Source organism: Clavelina lepadiformis, chromosome 5 (genome assembly GCF_947623445.1).
Source record: "Clavelina lepadiformis chromosome 5, kaClaLepa1.1, whole genome shotgun sequence".
NCBI lineage: Eukaryota > Metazoa > Chordata > Ascidiacea > Aplousobranchia > Clavelinidae > Clavelina > Clavelina lepadiformis.
Genome location: NC_135244.1, coordinates 22,390,040 through 22,409,031, shown reverse-complemented (window position 1 = coordinate 22,409,031; position 18,992 = coordinate 22,390,040). Strand labels below are relative to the sequence as shown.

General features: G+C 39.1%; 2 protein-coding genes across 4 annotated transcripts; both read left to right on the top strand.

Annotated features, from left to right (window-relative positions):
• The first annotated feature begins 6 nt into the window (after positions 1 to 6).
• LOC143461075 (uncharacterized) lies at positions 7 to 11,217 on the top strand. Its single transcript, XM_076958835.1, has 18 exons — positions 7 to 153; positions 1,395 to 1,613; positions 2,033 to 2,203; positions 2,583 to 2,717; positions 2,789 to 2,968; positions 3,121 to 3,251; positions 3,722 to 3,881; positions 4,166 to 4,270; positions 4,595 to 4,734; positions 4,861 to 5,077; positions 5,186 to 5,319; positions 5,529 to 5,716; positions 6,027 to 6,368; positions 6,686 to 6,828; positions 7,049 to 7,160; positions 7,319 to 8,872; positions 9,130 to 9,308; positions 9,864 to 11,217. The coding sequence occupies exons 1-18, from the start codon at positions 46 to 48 to the stop codon at positions 10,155 to 10,157; spliced, it is 4,512 nt and encodes a 1,503-aa protein (XP_076814950.1). The 5' UTR covers positions 7 to 45; the 3' UTR covers positions 10,158 to 11,217.
• A 341-nt stretch (positions 11,218 to 11,558) lies between these two features.
• On the top strand, positions 11,559 to 18,799 carry LOC143460356 (mitogen-activated protein kinase-binding protein 1-like). Of its 3 annotated transcripts, none has more exons than XM_076957830.1 (16): positions 11,559 to 11,576; positions 12,639 to 12,789; positions 14,065 to 14,283; positions 14,435 to 14,605; positions 14,742 to 14,873; positions 14,936 to 15,124; positions 15,270 to 15,400; positions 15,492 to 15,651; positions 15,899 to 16,003; positions 16,080 to 16,222; positions 16,347 to 16,566; positions 16,634 to 16,764; positions 16,894 to 17,081; positions 17,293 to 17,639; positions 17,796 to 18,068; positions 18,336 to 18,787. In XM_076957830.1, exons 2-16 carry the CDS (start codon positions 12,766 to 12,768, stop codon positions 18,543 to 18,545), a joined length of 2,643 nt encoding a protein of 880 aa, XP_076813945.1. In that variant the 5' UTR covers positions 11,559 to 11,576; positions 12,639 to 12,765; the 3' UTR covers positions 18,546 to 18,787. The 3 variants fall into 3 exon arrangements, with proteins under 3 accessions (XP_076813945.1, XP_076813946.1, XP_076813944.1); XM_076957831.1 differs by lacking the exon at positions 11,559 to 11,576 and having other exon boundaries at positions 11,895 to 12,789; positions 17,796 to 17,910; positions 17,974 to 18,068; positions 18,336 to 18,799; XM_076957829.1 differs by lacking the exon at positions 11,559 to 11,576 and having other exon boundaries at positions 11,896 to 12,789.
• Positions 18,800 to 18,992: the final 193 nt, after the last annotated feature.

The following is an 18,992-nucleotide window of genomic DNA, read 5'->3' as shown; positions in this document are numbered from 1 at the left end:
ACCTTATTCTTAGCAATTAAACGAGCAAGGTGTTATGACAAGAATATGTCGGAGAGGAGTAACCCAGGTTCAAAAGATTCCTACTACAGAAGAAAGAAAGTTTATTCTGGGTATCACTACAGGAGAAGAAGCCGTCATGCATTCTCGGAGCAGGTTGGTCATGCGCAGTATATATCGGTACAGAACGACTTTTAGAAATAATATCTATCCGACCGGTAGCGTAGGCGATATCATGAAACTTACGTGTACTTTCGACATATAAGTTTGCTATTGTATTTAAATTGGGGTTAATCGATTATATATTTCTTTAATAAAACTTGTGGCATTGACAGACAACTGTAAACTAATAACTGTATAACACACATATATTTCGTTGCTGATGTGCCTTTCTTGTAACCATTAATTGTCATCATTTTGTTGCAAAAAATAAGCACGGTGATGTATTGATATCACTGGTTGCTATATTTATATCTTTGCAAACATTTTATGTGCATGACAACTAGACATAAAACAAAAATTGGTTGTTCGTCGGAAGTGTCCATTGTTAAACAAAAAATCAAACTTCTTGTGGTTTGATGAATTGATTCCCTTCTTGGAAAAATTGTAACATGCTTTTGTTTAAAATAAACACAAATCTTTGATGTAAAGCATAGTATGGTAACGTTAATGTATTGCTGCATAAAATGTTAAAACAGTGTCCAAACTATTTTTTAGTTTCATAGCCGTTAATGTGAGCACAGTTCTGTGATGATATGTGTATGCTTTAACTTAACAAAATAGCCCAGCTTACTACCGGGTCACCTTCAATTGTGTTGAGTAAGTCAGTTTGTCAATAATCACTACATGTTAGGTTTCTACCACTGCTCTGGCTAACAAGCCTGTTGTATGGTTACAATGGACAAGCTTTATGTAAAGTGAAACTTGGTTGAAAGCCATTGTTTGTCTTCTTTTGATTACAATTCATTGAATGCCAGGTCTCTCCGCAAAAGAATGTTGGCGTGTGTGCTAGGTTAACTTTGAAACAAAACTATGATATCCTACTGGCCATACTACCACATATTTGACTTGAAATTCTAATATTCATATGCAGGCAGTAGTCCAACATTACATTGTAATGAACAAAATACGAAAGATGTTAAATATATTTTAAATGGTGGGGTACTGGTAAACCTGGTACAACGATTTTATAATGTTTGTATAAGTTTATTACCTTCTTGTTTAAACTGTGTAGCAAGTGTGGATATTTTCATGTTTAGTTTAATTTGTATTTTCAGTCCACAAGCCAACATCTTGTTGTTTTTTAAACAAGTACCGCTTTGAAAGATTTAAAATTCAAAGATATAAAGTTTTTTGTGATTGTACACGTCACCTAAAATTTCTGGATGTATTTGCAGTATAGCTCTGAACTGAAGCATGTGCTTGGGTTGACATTAAAGAGCAATTGCGCTTTCACCTGCGATCCAAACACAGGACTGCTCGCCTACCCTGCTGGCTGTGTGATAGTTCTCTACGACCCCGGCAGCAACAAGCAATCCCATATATTCAACCCCGGCCAGAAGACAATAACATGCTTGAGGTTTTCAAGGGATGGTTGCTTTATAACGACGGGAGAGGTGAGAAAATTGTCACGTTTGGTGTAAATGTATAGTTCTGTTGTATGAAAGATTTTGTGCAGTTGTTTGGTGATAGTTCACTGGACAGCTAAGTACACATAAGTAGGCGACAAATTATAGCTTGCGATAAAAGCTTTTGCATGTTTTTATTGCACCTTTTATTGCACCAGAGAAGTGGGGCCTTGCTTGAAATGCGCAAAATTAATTAGGATGCATCGATCAGTTAATCAATTCTACCAATAAAAATTAAACAAAGAACTTTTTCATGCTGTCAGTTACGATATATTTCAACATTTTGAAGAAGCGTCCTTAAGTTTATCATTTCTACGTGGATTATTTGAATAGTGTCATATATCTATAAATATTATTTGACGGTCAAACAACGGATATCATAGTTTTTGATTCTCAAATATTTGCAGGCTGGTCATCAACCTTGCGTCCGAGTTTTTTCGTTAACCGACCGTTGTCAAGTGATTTCACTGTCCGGGCATAAATTTGGAATTTCATCTGTTTCATTTTCACCGAGTGGCAAGTATGTCATATCAATCGGATACCAGCATGACAACGTTATCAATGTTTGGGATTGGAAGGCAAGTTCATTCTGTTACATAATGATTGATTTTTAATTGTGAAATGAGTAAATTGGTTCAATCCGCAAATCTGCTTTCATTTATTCTGTTTGGAAGCGCAAACTAAATTTTTCCAACGCATTGTTATCTCTCTGTACTTCCCACTAGCTTGGCATACTATGCCCATTTTGAGTGAATGACGTTGCTATAAAATCTACTACTGCTTTATTTTATTTCCTTTGTTTGCACGCAAAGAAATGATGGTGAAAGACTGCGCGAAGCTATAGTTAAACTTTTATTGGTTTCTATTGTTACCGTTAGTGATGCCCACACATATATGTATAATTGTATATAGTAATTTCTACTTGTTAGTTACTTAAGTTTCCGTTTCTTTTTGCAGAAAGACAAACTTGCAGCTACAAACAAAGTTTCAACGAAAGTCAAGTCGGTTGCATTTGCTGAAGACAGCAGCCATTTTATCACGGTTGGAAATCGTCACGTCAAGTTCTGGTATCTGGAGAACTCCACTACTGATGTGAGATCTATTTTATTCTAAGCAAAGTAACGGGAACGTGGACATCAGATAATCCTGGTTTGAACTTTCAGAACACGACCGTCCCACTGAAAGGCCGATCAGCAATCCTCGACACGCTGAGGAACCACATCTTCTGTGATGTCATTTGCGGAACAGGGGCCCATTCTCATCTGACTTACGCCGTCACAAAATCCGGGATTTTATGTCAGTTCAATTCAAAAAGAACTGTTGAAAAGTTTGTCGAGTTAAAGGTATACAGTAAGACAAACCAACTGTTTTATGTATAGTTGTGTTTTCAGGGGCTTCTTGAGCTCACTTGACTGGCCCAGTTTTAATAAGTATTTATCGCGACGCTTTGTGGCGTTGTTGTTGTATTTTAAAACGATCTTGTTCCTTATAACAGTGTGGGGGTGCAAGGACAGTACGCAGCATTGACGACATGATATTGTGCGGATGTGCGACTGGTTCTGTTCACATTTTCAACTCAGCTTCACTTGAATTTATCACGGAAATATTTCCACCAACACAAGTCCGGTATGTTCACATCACTCAAAGTTGTAGATAAGTTCTTTAACAAATTTACACGTGTAATTTAGCAGCTTAAAGTAAATGATCATTTCAGCAGCGTCAAGCTTGTCATATTTAACTTTAATCCCTTTATTGGTCAATAGTACGTCAAATCCCTTAAGGCTTTGTGTGTATTATTATAATTATAATTCCCCGTAATGACTATTGTTGTCAACCTTTTGCTAAAAGAGACAAACTCCTTAGGTAGTCCTCAGCATACCTAGTCCTCTCTTTATTCAGTAGGCGGAGACATTTGTTTACTTAGCAATTTCAGGTTTATAAAGATGGGAAGGAATTTTTTGTTTGCGCTCAGCATACAACATATGATTTCCATCGATTAGTGTTTAATCGAACTTTAGTGGGTCGTGATCTCGCAAACGACAACACTTTATGTACATTTACACAAAATGCAGTATAACACACTTCACTGTCCATAGAAATCAAGAGATTGTTGCCACGGCGATTGACATGCGAAATATGTGGATGCATTGTGTCTATTCAAACCACACTTTGCTTGTATTTGACGTCATGGACTTCTCTCAGCCGCAGATCAACTCCTTATTTCAGTTTCATAACTCCTGTGTGTGGGACGTGAAGGTAATGCTTGTTGCTATTTATTTATTTCACTCAATGATGCTCTAATTGCTTTTCTGTGTCCTCAAACATAGCTTGTTGACTTTTATGTTTATTTATGATATTTTTGTCTTTGATTTCACCTTGTTAAAGTTGTTGGAAAATTATAATTAGGGGCTTTTGTTTACTTTGAATACAAGCCTGGTGGTTGGGGAACGACCAAAACAGATCCACCACTAATATCAAACCTAATCAATCATGACAACATTGATAGAAAGCATTTTAAAATTTTGTCGTAATTATAACAGGTGGTTCCGGGGTCAAGTGAGTGCAAATCTCTCCCCAAGGATTGCTTTCTAACCTGTTCCACGGACGGGTCGACCCGTGCTTGGCAGTGTTGTGAAAATACATGTGTAAGTGAAATGAAGCAGACGCACGCTTACTTATGTACATATAATGTATACACTAGTTCAGGGGTCACCAAACTATGGCCCGTGAGATTACTTTGTCCGGCCTGCCTCTTCGTGCCACAAATGAGCTTATTGTATTGAAGCTTATTGAACAAAATGGGCATTTGACTCGCGATTGTCAGTCCTCATGCTTATCTGGCCTTTTGTGGAAAAAGTTTGGTGTCGCGTCAAGTGAATAGCAACAAAGTTTCACCCAGAGTTTTAAAAAGAAGTTGGTTAAAAGAATGTGGTTTTTGAAATTCAATTTCTTCTTTGCGACAATTCCAGGAGCTTTTGAAAGTTATAAAACTGGACAACGCCTCAGACAAATTGAGCGAAGAAATGACGTCGAAGTACGAAGCTCGATCGCTCTGCATTCGACATGACGGCAAGCATCTGGCGATAGGAGACAAGGCAGGAAACATTCAGTAAGTTGTATGGTTGATAAAAATACAGCAATACTTGTGGATCATGTTTGTTGGTGAAATGTGAATTTCACCATTGAATAGTTCACCCCAAACTAAACTTGTAATGTTTTTCTTCATCATCCACAGCATATACAGCCTGGAGTCGTTTGAGAGACTTGCCTTAATCCCAACGCATGATGGGGATATCTTCTGCATGGATTACTCCACCACTGGAGGCGTGCTTGCGTCAGCGAGTCGCGATAGGTGCGTCCACACGTTCAGCGAGGAATACGCTCCAACGCACACCATTGCCGACCATTCAGCCGCAGTGACATCTGTGAAGTTCGCTCCTCAAGAAAACGGGGTGAGAAGTGTTTAAAGATCCGTGTTTTACTTTGTATCAACAAACTATTTATCATTTTTATGAAAAGTTCCTTGTATTCCATGTTTTTAAAAACTCTTCTATTTTTAGTTTCGTCTAATCACGTGTGGCGCGGACAAATCGCTTTACTTCTGCTCCATCACAAGCAACAACGGAAAAACCGAAATCAGTCGAGATCAACACTTTGTTGAAAAGCATTCGATGAGTGACATGGCTGTGCTTGAGTGAGTTGAAAGCTTAACAAAGATCAGCGGACAATAAAGTTATGTCTATATGATATGATGTGATAAACAGAATAGTATATGCAATGGGTCTTTGAAAATATATTTTGGCCATACAAGATCATCTGTAGGGAGGATTCAAATAGAGTCTTTTTTTGACAAGCAGTTTGTTATCATCGTTAGTTTAAAAAAACAACCTTGTGTTGTCACAGAGACTCTGTGCTTGTCGCTTGTGGTACAACTCTAAGTGAATACGACATCACTGGTGGAAAGTTTCGTCGTTCATTTCGAGTCAATGACTCGACCGCAACTATCTTCAGAATTGCTGTAGACAGTTCAAGAACGCTGGTGGCCAATTCGTGCACTGATAAGCATATCTATGTTGTGGGGTTTGCTTCAGGTATTACGAAGCTCGTTGATAGAAAAAACATGTGCTATGTTACAAACATGTGGTACTTTTGTAGACTTCAGAAATAACCTGTTGTGCATGTCCATGACTTTTTAAATACATGCATCTTGCATGTTATTGCTATAAATTATTAACATGTACTGTAAGCATTACTACATAACCATTCATATTAAATGACTCATTTAGTTTGTTTTTGACAACTTTCTTCTTTAATTTCGTTTTCATCATAGTGCAAGGAAATTTTTTGTTAGTCTCCTCGAAAAAACATAGAAGTCATATATCTCAATTGTACTTAATGCAGGAGAATGTCTGAGTGTGTTGAGCGGCCATTCAGAGGTGGCCGTAGCTCTCACCTTTGACCTAAAAAATCGACTGCTTTCAACGTCGGCCGATAGTTGTGTTTTTGTGTGGTCACTGACTCATAATGCCAGTGAAGACCTGAATCAGCTACAGCCAGCGTCGGAGCCATCGGTGTCGACCCCAGAAAGTAATCTCAACAAAACCGACTACTTTGGTGCGATGATTGCAGATGATTTAAGCAGCGAGGTCAACGGGACCCCACGAGCTTTAAACGGGAATATTCTTCCGACCCTTTTCAATGATGACTCTCGAGAGGTTGATTATAATTCGTCCAATAATCCAGGTTAGTTACTAATTGTGTTTTCGATTATTGTACAGTTTACAGTGAATACAACTATAGCCAATACATAAGTATGCAAACTAAGTTGTAGAAATGGCACAACTTTTTTAAAGTTTTACTTTGGAGACTGCTAAGAAATTAAAGACGATTCTTAAAGACTAACTGACTAATTTTTTGCTTTACTTGCATAAGTGTAAATTTTAAAAGACCGGTGAAGAAATTTATGAGACTGTTTCGGTTCCAAAAACACTTTGAAGTTAAACTTTACTGGTGAGGCTATTACTGCCTCGATACCAACTTGATTCATTTTTTTTTCAAAGCGGATTCGATGTTGTCTACGCCAAGAACCCCCGCCCTTCCAAAGTGGCTCATCCAGCAATTGCCTGAAGGTGAGGAAACCCCGTTCTCGTTAACCCCGAGACATTCATTGGGTAAATGGGGTAATAAACTGGAGCCAGACAAGGTATGTAACTTGGTGTCAGTGTTGTTGTGGTTGCACGAACCATCTTCCAAAATAACGTAACAATATATTCTAGCTTTACTGGCGAATTTTCTTTATTTCACTTAAACAGCCAAGTTGTTGAATCCCAGACTTTTTGAAATTGCCTTTCGTAATTAGAAGCATTGTTGATAACTATGCAGCTAGGTATAATTATTACAAAGCTAATTATTACAAAACCTAGGTTTATGAAGAAATCGAGAATCTTGCAAAGTCTTATGAAGTCAATTCAACGATAAGTTCCCACGGTGATCAGGAATTGTTCTCGGATAAAGAAGATTTCAATGAAGTTTCAGGTAAATTAAATCCAACCTGTTAAATTGGTTCATCGAGGCTGTATCTAAAAACTTTGATGTTTTCTTTAACCAAGGAATGGTTTCAACTGTTTAATCAAGTTAGTTAATTATTTCACATGCTAATATTATACATTGCTTCATCTTACTCTCCCGCTCAGAAAACAACCTTGGAGGACATGACAGCACAGTTGCGCGTCTGCCTGCCTATGATGTCATAAGTCGTGATGATGACGTCACCGTCATGAAACCAGATCATGACCAATGTGCAGATGTCACTAACACGGCGATAATTGAACCAGTAAACAGCTCAACACTGCCACAAGTGGATAAGGTTGAAATTATTAAAGGAGTTGACGAGTGTGCAGAACACAGCAGCGGTGATGAGGGCGATGAATCTAACGAGCTTGAAGCTTCCACATCGGAAGTGCAGGAGAATTCCTCCTCCATCCTCGATCAATCATCACGAAATGAGGTCACGGCTTCATCTGCACCAGAGGCTGTTGACCAAAACACAAAATCGAGTTCAATCGACTCCACACAAGACTCCAAAGCCTCCCTGGAAGAGGAAACAGATGAAGATGTGGAGGTTGTAACTCAGAGTGCTCGTGATGAGGAAAACTTTATTTCTCCTCCTCTCTGTGTTGATCCTCCTGAAGATCAAGTCCAGAACTCTATCTCATTGCAGGAGGAGATAAACAGGAGCATGAGCTCAACTACATCACAGCTGAGCAATGACGATGCTCCGGACTTAGATTCAGACATCACTCCTCAAAATTCACTGCCCGACCCAGCATTGGAACCAGTTACAACCAGTTTCAACCAGAGTGATGAACTCTGTGACATCACAATGGAGGGAAACGAAGAGGACGTAGACATCAGGAATGTAATCTACGGAAGCAAGGTGGACTCGACAAAGGATCTTGCATCCAGCAAATGGAACACAGACATGACAAATGCAAGTGATCAGCCAACTTTTGTATCAACTGCCGCCATTCAGATCTGCCTTAGTCCGAGATCTGAGAAAAAATCTCCAATCTTGCCTGAAAGTCTCAAAGAGAACAAAGATGATGTTACAGACCCCATTGTGACATCGCAACCAAGCGAAGAAGTTAACAAAGCTTGCCAGGAAATTGTCAATCATGTTTTGAATTCTGTAAATGAAGTGTCTAACAGTGACGTCACAATAATCAAACAAGATGTCAACGACAACGTTATCCCCAATGGGGGCGTGGATCATGAAATTGTTTTAGATTTGCAAAACTCAACCACATCAAGGCCTGAGAATGACAAGGTAAAAAATAATTTTGATGAAATTGAAGACAGAGATGTGGCTGCTGAACCATCGCTGCAGTCTTCGATGAACGATAAATCATTGGCAGCTGATAAATCGTCGTTGAATGGACATTCAAATCAAAATGAAGACAATCCTGAAGAAGATTTGAATGAAAACGATCCAAACATGAACCAGAGTGAGAAGAAACCATCCATTGACAAGCCAGCCATGCCGCCCGCATTCGCTGAGCTCCTCGCAAGTTTAACAAAGAATCGATCCCCAAAAGTTTCGCCTTTGACACCCGCCAAGTCTCAAGCATTAGGAAGGGATTACAACTCGGATGGAGACAGCGCATTGAAAAGAGCGCAACAGCGACAAATTCGAGCTCTTCACGAAGCCGGAGATCACAATAACGGCAACGAAAGTAGAAGAAGTCTTGGTAAATTTCAAATCTTTACTTTTTTGGTTACGGTGTATAATGTACTATGCAGTATGTAATTTCATATTTTCCACCATACGCTGATGTTGTGGATGATATAAAGACCTAATTTTTCGTTTACATTTGCTGAAGTTTGATGTCTATGCACTGAAAATATTGTTTTTAAACTTGGCTATCAATCTCCAATACTGTTATATGAGTAATTAAGGATGCCGGGAATCAAGTTTAAGACAACTTTGTTCAACGTCATTCCCCAGGTGCGGCTTCCTACAACAGGGTGAACCTGGTACTCAACAACAACCACTCACATGACTCACAGGAGAGCTCAGACAGCTCATGTGATACTTCATATGACGCTCAGCTTGAATGCCAGAAAGCAAGTGACGACCTCCTGGCTATATTCGACCATGCTGAAGCAGTCTACAATAAACAGATGGTATTTTGTGATTTTTGAATTCCATTTTCTTGCCGGTAGATTTCTATGCTGTTAAATATCTTTGCACTTAATTGTCTAAATCAGGCCTGGCCAACCCGCAGCTTGCGAGCCGCATGCGGCTCTTTGCCCGGTATTATGCGGCTTTTTCGTTCATTTTGAACCTCCGAAAGAGAGCACTTTTTACCCATTTTAGGCAGATAAATAATACAGAAAAGTAATCTCTACTGGCTAATGTTCTATTGATATTTGCTAAATAATCACTGATTACATCAGATTTCGAACCAGAGTAAGGATGATGAAACTGAAACAATATCTGATGCAGTATTATGACGTAATCAGAAAAAACGTCATAAATCATAGTGTGTATGATGTGGCTCTTTGCGGTTAACACAGTAAGAAGTGAGGTCTTGGTCTCTGACTGGTTGGCCACCCCTGGTCTAAATTAATGTGTTTTATCATTTCAAACACTGGGTTCACTGCTGTAGCTTATAAATAGGACCTAGTTTATGTTTTAATCATCTTAATGCCCCATTAACATAATTTTCGTATTCACAGGAGCTCCAGAATAACTCAAAAGCTTCTAAAAACGGAAATTTCTTCGGATTTCAAAAACTGGTTCGAGCATTTCAAAATATCAACTCAAGGATCGGAAATTTAAATCTTCCGATCTCAATTAATCCCGAACAAAAAGACGAAGTGCCTTCCCGAACGGTATCACTAGAGAACTTAAGTGATGATGTTGCGGTGGTTTCCCTATTACGAGAATACTCAAATAGACTTGTTGACCTCGTGCATCACCAAGTGGACAACCGAGCAAATGTGGTGACGGAAGAAGCCGACATGGTATGACGTCATAATGACATCATAACAAGTCTGGCAAAGTTATCAGCACAGTGCATAGGGAAACGTTATTTATGCATTGAGTTCATGACAACGTCCACTGTTACAATGCGTGATATGAATTTCATATCATTTCAAAGCCCTCATGTGAAATGCTCACATTTACGAGGGCCTTCCCCTCTCCAAGCAATCTTATTATTTGCGTTGGTGCTTGGAATAGTGTCTTGCGATGCAAACTAACCCATGTTGTTGCTGTATGAAATCCATAAAGGTGTTTACTCGAATTTTCTTTGTTTCAAAGTGCCTCCATAGTGCGAACAACCTTTGCTGTCTTGTAGTATTTATTTTTATGATGTGTAACTTTTGGTTATTTATCAGTTTTTCCCCAGCTACATTGCTCTAGCTGCCTTTTTCACGTTGAAATCTTTTTGCATCTCATTCGATACTTTATTCTTTCAACGCATGTTATCTCGCATCTTTCCCGGAATTTTGCAAGAAAATCAAACTTTTGAGAGAATTCGACTTTTTCTCAGGTTCTTCTTTCAACTGAATTTTTTGTCACCTTCATCTCATGCTTCATCTCATGCAACTTTCGTATCACTCTTCTCGACTGTTCTGTATAATTCCCATAACCCTTGCACAGCTGAACGAAAAATGTTCAATTTGCGAACGAAATTTCGATCAGTCACCGGCACTTGCACTGTAGGTGTTTACTCTCCATCAGCACTTTCCCGTGTTCCTTTAATTCCGGAGCGAATTCACTTTTTTCCCATGACCACTGTCTTGTTTATGACTGCAGGAACTATTCCGTGCTCATAATTTCATATAATTCTACCGCGGTGCGTGTTAATTCATACAATCCATATGTACTGTGGTTCTTACTCCGTCGTTTAAGTTTTTTCGTCCGTTTTTGTCTTTTCTGTTTAAATTCGCCTAAAAACGGTGCTGTCCCCTACAACTATGACGTCATACCAGCCGCTACAGTCCTATGCAAAGTGTGTGAATGTACAAGTCTATTTGGTGATGCATTGATACGTGGCAGGATGTTTTGCAATAAACTTGACTTGACGCTTTTGTGCTTGGACGTTTCGTTGAACTTTCACAGCGTGCGAAGTGGTTGTATTTGAGCTATTTTACCTGTGAAATTAAATTTTTCGTTCAGCTAACTGTGTTAGGCTGATGCTATTTTTACTCCCGAGTAAAAATGAGTTCGTTTCTTCTAAATAATAGCTGAAAAATTGTGATTTTTGCGATCCCATTTAGTGGAAAAGAAATTCCATCAGCTGTTGATGACATCATATGAGATGACGACAGTGTGTCCTTCGATGTAGAATAGTAATGACATTTACCAGGTAACCTTCAACTTCCTTGATTTATTTTTATACTTTGCTGGTTCGAGCTCATACCAGATCAAGATTACCATTTGAGGTGAATGTAAAATTATTATTAGACTCCAGGCCATAGTCAGGGGCCCCAGGTTAAATGCGTTGTTAAAATTTGATGTTTTCTGCCAGAATTCCCTAAAATTCGTGCAGGCACTCAATGTAGCTACGACCTAGGGACTAAATGCATACACAGCACTAAACTGCAAATGAAACAGTAAGGCGGTGCTTTCAGCGGACGCATCGTGCGTAGTTTATAAATGTGTTTTAAGTTGACAAGTCATATTTACTTTCATAACGTTTGTTCGCTTCGGTGATTACAAATAGACGGCACCTTGTGTGTTGTTTGCTAGACAGAGTACAAGATGTTCGTAACGTGTTTGTGATTTCAGGTGTAGGCTACGTAAAAAGTTTCGTTCGTTTTCGTAAAGTTTCAATTTGAGCAAAATAAATTCCGTCCTAGAGCTAAACATGACAGACTTTTACCAGCGAAATATAGCGAGGACAAAGCTTACTAACTTACGATCAATCTGTCAAGTGTTGCGTGTAAGACCAACGGTGTATTAATTCAACTGCAAATGAGATGTGTTGATTTGGTCTTTGTTGAAACTAATTTTCGCTGATTCTTCTACAAATTATTTGTTAAAAACGTGTTAACGGTCTGGAAAGTTTTTATATGGAAAACATGTTTGAGAAACTATAACCGTGACGCAACAAATTCCTTTGACAATTTTCTTCCTTTGTTACACGCGATTACATGTAGCCTTAAGATCGCGAATCAGTTACGTGCTTTGTCTGTGGTGGTCGTATTATATTTCCTATGACTTGTGGAGATGTGAAGTCAAACCGAGCTTTGTAATAAAGGTTATGAAGCTGCAACGTCTTTTGCAAATCCTTGTGTTAAAAATTTTCGTTAAACTCATGTTGGTGTCCGCTGTTTTATGAGTGTGGTGTTAGGTGCAATGAAAATTAGGGTGATTGCTAAGACTACGAACATCTGCAGTCTTCCTAGAAATTTTGGTCGTGCGCTATTTCCTTTATACGGAAAACACTCACTTCATTCACAACATTCACTTCTACTGTATACATTATAGCGCTTTATTTTTAGCAATCCTGCTATGGATAACGCCAGCAAGTCAGAGTATTAGATGTAATAAGCTCGTGCCATAACTCAGCTGCCAGGAAAAGTAAATAGAGCAACTAACGCAATGGTGAAGCCCCTTTGAAGAAAAACAATGCCGGTGCAGCTGAGAGAAAAGGTATGAAGAATGTCGTTATTTGTTTCTGAAAACTGGCGAGCTCATTTTGAAGATGACAAACCTATATGTAGCCTGACCTACAAGGTTACAAATGAACGTTAACCCTACAGAGTGTCATCTTATATTCTGTTTCATATTTTACTTTAAACCTACATGTGTTGGCGGAAAAGTTTAGCCGTGGAATTGTAGTAAACCCTCAGTCCCACAACAGTTAGCTAGAATTTTATGAGCAAGCTTTCCAACTGGTATGTTGTAAGTCTTATGGCTTTGCCGCGTTTCTCTCATCTATTAAGTTTGCCTTTTTCAGGTGTAATTGGTTAGCATTTTTTGGTCCTTTTACTGTTGAAACGAAACATTTGAATAAAATATTGAGCCTGCTACGGCTACAAATACTGTATTCAAACCCATCGAAAATAATGACAAGAATTAGGCATCCGGGTTTTTATCTCCAAACAAAGACCAGTCCATCTTCAAAACATTTTTTTTGAAACGCGTCGTATTGCAGTAAATTGTCCGAGCAAAACTTTTAACAATTCTTTAATAACTTATTGCAAGTTTTCTCGAGCCGTGACCTGAATATTTCTTTTACAACATATCTATGAATAAGACGTCTGCAGTAACAAGAAGTTTCTCGATAATAAATTTTCCCTTAACAATAAATAGTAGGCCTACCGTGGTTGAAGCAAACTTGAGCTGTCGCTGTAAGTGCAATGATTTCATTTCAAGAATAACTAAAAGGCCTACTCCTTGAAGTACCGCCAGCCTGATCTATGATCCAGTATCGGTGGTAATTTTGGACAAGAAATCGTGCGGTAACCCAAAAAAGGTTTGCAGTCGTGTCGTCACTTCTATTCGCCTAGAAGAGATCCTGTTAAATGATTGCTGAGTTTATAACTAGCTAAAACCAGACCAGAAAATAGGGCAGTTTTCCACAACAAATCGTGCGTCCAGAGAACCACATTTTGGCATGGTGGCAGGAAGCTGCAATTTTTTGTTTATATTTTACCAACTCAAGTTTAAACAACCAATTTTGCCTTGTTTGTTTATTATAAATCGGCCCTGACGGCGAAAACATTAGGGATACAGGTTGACGTTTTGGACAGCATATTAGGCAAATGGGCGGGTTTAGTTGTGCATTCCGTAATCGCTGGATGCTTAAATTGCACCAAAAATCAACCTTAGATGCTTAAACTACAAAGAAATAATAAGTTTTGCGCAACAGAATTTTTTTCTACGGTGAATAATCTTAACAAGTATAATTGTTGTAATTTGTAGTTTAACTATCAACTGAAGCACGTACTTGGTCTGTCATTGATAAGCGGTCGCGCCTTCTCATGCGACCAAAACACTGGCTTGGTCGCTTACCCAGCTGGCTGCGTCATTGTCCTTTACGACGTCAGAGTCAACGAAAGATTTTACGTCATTAGCCCTGGGGAAAAACCCATCACATGTCTAAGGTTTTCACCGGACGGGAAGTTCATCGCCACCGGAGAAGTGAGGAAATATTTGAACGCGAATCATCTGTTCTTTTAACTTAAATGATATATGTTTTGTTGATTGACTGTCGCCTTATAGACTTAGCATACTGTTATGATGAACTTGTTGAATGCTGTTGTTCAACCAATTTCGAATTTTTTATCCACAGAGCGGTAAAAACCCGCTGGTTAGATTATTCTCTCTGATTGATCGTCGCCAAGTCGCTGAATTCGGCGAACATGAAGAAGAAGTGTCATGTGTTGGATTCACCCCCAATGGAAATTACATCATTTCAGCGGGAAATGAATTTGACTTCAAGCTTATTGTGTGGGACCGAAAGGTTGATATTCAAAAAGCTTTTCTTTGGGTTGCTTTAGTTGCTTATTGAAGTGTTTTACTTTGGTCACTGTGCGACAAAAAAGTAACTAACTAAAGTACTAAACCCATCTTTTTCCTCCACATCTATTTCTGCCTAGAATGAAAATCTCTTTACATCGAACCGAGACAAGGTTTCGAATGGAATTAAAGCGATGGCATTTGCTAAAGACGGGAGTTATTTCGTGACAGTCGGTTTGCATCACGTCAATTTTCGAAATCTGAGCGACATGGTAGGTCGTGTGCGTTACGCCCTTCTGGTTTTAATTTATTAAAATTTATGTGCTGTCTGTAGCGAGAAAAACATCCGTTAAGAGGACACCGGCCTTCTATCGATTTAAAACATTCCACGTTTTGTGACGTCGTATGCTGCAATGACACCGGATTCACATTTGCCATCACAAGGGGAGGATTCATATACCAGTACAGTAGGCAGAACAGACCGAGAATCGCAGTTAATTCAGCCAGACATGAGGTTTTACAGGTTTGTGTTTTTATGTAGCCAGCATGGTATGTAATTCTTTCTTGACAATCTAGCCGGAAGTGCAACATCAACTAACTTACTAAATTTTTCTGGGATAACTTCAAGCAACAGATTAATTATAATTATTCTCCTTGATACGTTCTAGTGCCGAAAAGGCAGAACCGTTAGTGTTTTAAACGGCGTCATTCTATGTGGATGTGGCTGTGGCTCCATTCATGCGTACAATACAAGCACCTTGCAATTTATAACCGAAGTATTTCCACCGGAGGAACTCAGGTGAGGTTAAGTTTGGAATCTACGTAATAAAGACAATAATATGGCTGTGTCTCAATAATAGCGAGGTTCCCTATTTATCACCCTTGCTTAGAAACATCGGAATTATTGCATCGGCGGCGGATGCGCAAAAGAACTGGCTGCATTGTGTTTATTCCAATCATTCACTGGTGACGTTCGATTTGTCTGACATCATGAGCCCGCGCATTTACTCTCAATCCGACTTTCATAATTCACATGTCTGTGACGTTGTGGTATGTTTGTTTTTGCATTAACTCGATCCAACTGCTTCTAATGTTGTAATTAGATTACCAAAACATTTATAAATACTCTAATTGTTTTATTATAGAGTTCTGTTCAGGTGCTCGCCATTTACGAACTGGTTATGATTAAGGCTGCTGGTTACTAGCTCAATAATAAAACACTAACTATTTCACGAATATACTTGATGGTTGCTAAAGATCTTGCAACTAAGAATTTATCTTTTGTTATCGCAATCAGGTGATGCCATCCACTAGCAAGTTAAACTCCCTCCCCAAAGATTCTTTTCTGACTTGTGGTGACAATGGAAAGGTCATGGCGTGGCAAGCAAGGAACAAGACTGTTGTAAGTATAGGCTAGTGCGGGTTGCGGCACATAAATTCAAAAACTTTCTACATACAACTTTTCTTGCTGGCAAAAGGATCTACATAAAGTCATCAACGTAGAGAGTCACGTGAGACAAAGTGATATCCCTGAAGGATCTTCTGTGTTGGAACACCACCCGATGTGTATTCGAGATGATGGGAAGAATTTAGCTGTCGGGGATAAAGTAGGATTCGTGCAGTAGGTTTCGCAATAGGCGTTCTGTAGAAAGCGTTCAATGTTCTTAGTTATTTTACCTTAATGTTGTACCAAGCTTGGAAGCCAACATCACGTTTAAAGTAAACTGTTGCACTTTCTTGTGCAGTGTGTTTGAACTTGAAGCGTTCGAGCACCGCAAGACACATCGTATTCAACAGACCGGTGTTCTTTGTGCGGATTACGCGGTAAACAGCAACATGCTTGCTTGTGGAGGTCACAATGGAAAAGTTAGTGTGAATTACGATGAATTCACACGGAGGAATTTTTTGCTTAGATGCCACAGCGCGGCCGTAGCATCGGTCAAGTTTGTTCAATGCGGTGAAAAAGTACGTCCAGCAGATATTTAGCGCAAAGTCGAGTTTCCTATCTCTCATGTCCCGAAACTTTTCCCAGACTATACTCATCACGTGTGGAGCAGATCACGGCCTGTATTTCTGCTCGCTCTCAGACGGAGATGGGGAACTGGACAGCAAGGAAATTTTTAGATCCCATAGAGATTCGTTGACAGATATTGCTCTCCTGGAGTAAGTGGGTTAAATGAAGTTTCGAACTACTTTTGTACACACCACTTGTATTGGCTAGGACCTATGCACTTTCATTTAATAGATATCTCCTAAATTACTTTGTATATTGAAAAGCATATTTTGGAACAGGGAATCCATCCTAGTTGGATGCGCTAGTTCCATCCACGAATACAGCATCCCTGGTGGCGTATGGCAGCGTTCATTTAAGACAAATTCTTGCGCCAGTAGAGTATTTCAGTTGGCAGTCGACAGCGGCAAGACGATTGTGGCTGTGGCGTGTGGAAACCATCACATCTATATATTAAGCTTGAGTCCTGGTGAGTAGACTTGTCCAAGACTTTCTACACAACTTAAGGTATATGAGCGTCACTATAACCCCCAGAATGCTACGCATGTTGCTTCCAGTAGGTATTGATATTACTGTAAATATATCTAATAATGGTGTTTACCATGCTACAAACTGTATGTTGACAATATATGATAACCATGTTATCTTATGCGTTACGGCTAATCCTTATCACTTCGCAGGTATAAGTGATTCTAAAAGGTGCTTACATGATTTGAACAGCCATTCTGCTTCTATAAGCAGCTTGACCTTTGACCTCAAAGATCGGCTGATCTCGACAGCGGGCACATGTGTGTTCGTGTGGACTTCGACGTATCTGGAGGAGCGGAATGAAAAGATCGAGGAAGAACCTCCAATAAATTCAATCCCTGCAGAGAATGTCCCAAGCATTCCAACAAAAGATGAAACCTCTGAAGAAGATGATGAATATCCTTCATCCTCATCGAGTATCGCTCAATCTAAGCCCTTGAGTGAATCTCAGATTGACATAGAGTTTAAAGTCGTGATGCAGGAGCCCATAACACAGCAGGTAGTGGCTGTAATTGTTGATGAAATAATATAGATTGTGAATAATTTCCGCGTGGAGTGTGCTAAGATCATTGTTAACATGGCACATTAACGTACAATTATAGATCAAACAACACTTTTAAAATTACTGAACAATTGCAATTTTTAATGAAACAAGACTCAAGGTGATGACGCAGGAGAAGTACGACGAGACTGCTTGGAGATAGTAGACGACATCATCAACTCACTTGATGACGTGGTAGATGATGACGTCGTTTCAAGTCCTTCACCAGGTGATGAAACTTCAATGGACATGGTAGGTGACAACATCAACTCGGTTGATGACGTCATTTCAGGTCCATCGTCATTGGATGAACCTTCTGAGCTTAAAGCAGCAAAGGACCAAATGCTTCACGCCTTTGATCGTGCTGTGCATGTTTACGAAAGCGAGGTATTGATTTCACACTTTCTATGTTTATTCAGCCTGGAAGTCCTAATTTCACCTGCGTTGGTTGGTGACTGAAATGTTAACGACTTTTGATAAAGTTGACTGATTAGTTCCCGTTAACTTTCCTGGGTGCAGCATGAAAAAAAAAACACTATTGCTGTTGTCAGTGTCTCCCAGTGCTGTTTTAATAAAGTACGACTCGACGTGCTCGTCTGTTGTGAATAGATTTCTTTGTTAAATAGCACTGACGTAACAAAACTACTTTCGTAGGTTAATGGCGGGAATGAAAGTGACGTCATAGAAATGATCGGTGCTTTCAGAGGAATTTATTCGAGAATCGGGGAACTGAAGTTGGTTAGTGCAGTAGAAGTTCAAACCGGGACGAACAGCCTTGATGAGAAATTATCTGAAGATAGCTTGGTGTTTTCCCTCCTACGAGAATACACTGACAAGTTGGTCGATTTGGTTCACAACGATTGATGAGGATTTTAGAATTAGATGTAGTTGGAATCCTGAGACTGAGTAGTTTTTGAACAATTTTTATGATTTAATGTTTTCTCAATTGTTCATTTCATCAACACCACGACAATGAAGGTACGAAGCGTAATCCAATTTTTAGCAAATGTGCTTCAAATACCGTTTTTTTTTGTCTCTGACTTATGCACTTGCCAGATGCTGGACTTATGCACTTACTTACTGTACCTGTGATTGAGTGTTATATTTATTTTTGTAGCGTTTTGGTTTAATAAAAAAGACTTATCGGTTTATTGGCAGCAAATAAAAGCCATGGAACGTTCTGGCGGTGCCACTCTTTGCCAACTACGTTAAAACAAAACGTCAATACTTATTTATACATTACATAATAGAATTTGCACAGTATACGAAAGATATTTCTGCCCTACAATCAAAATTTCGTCAACGCCATTT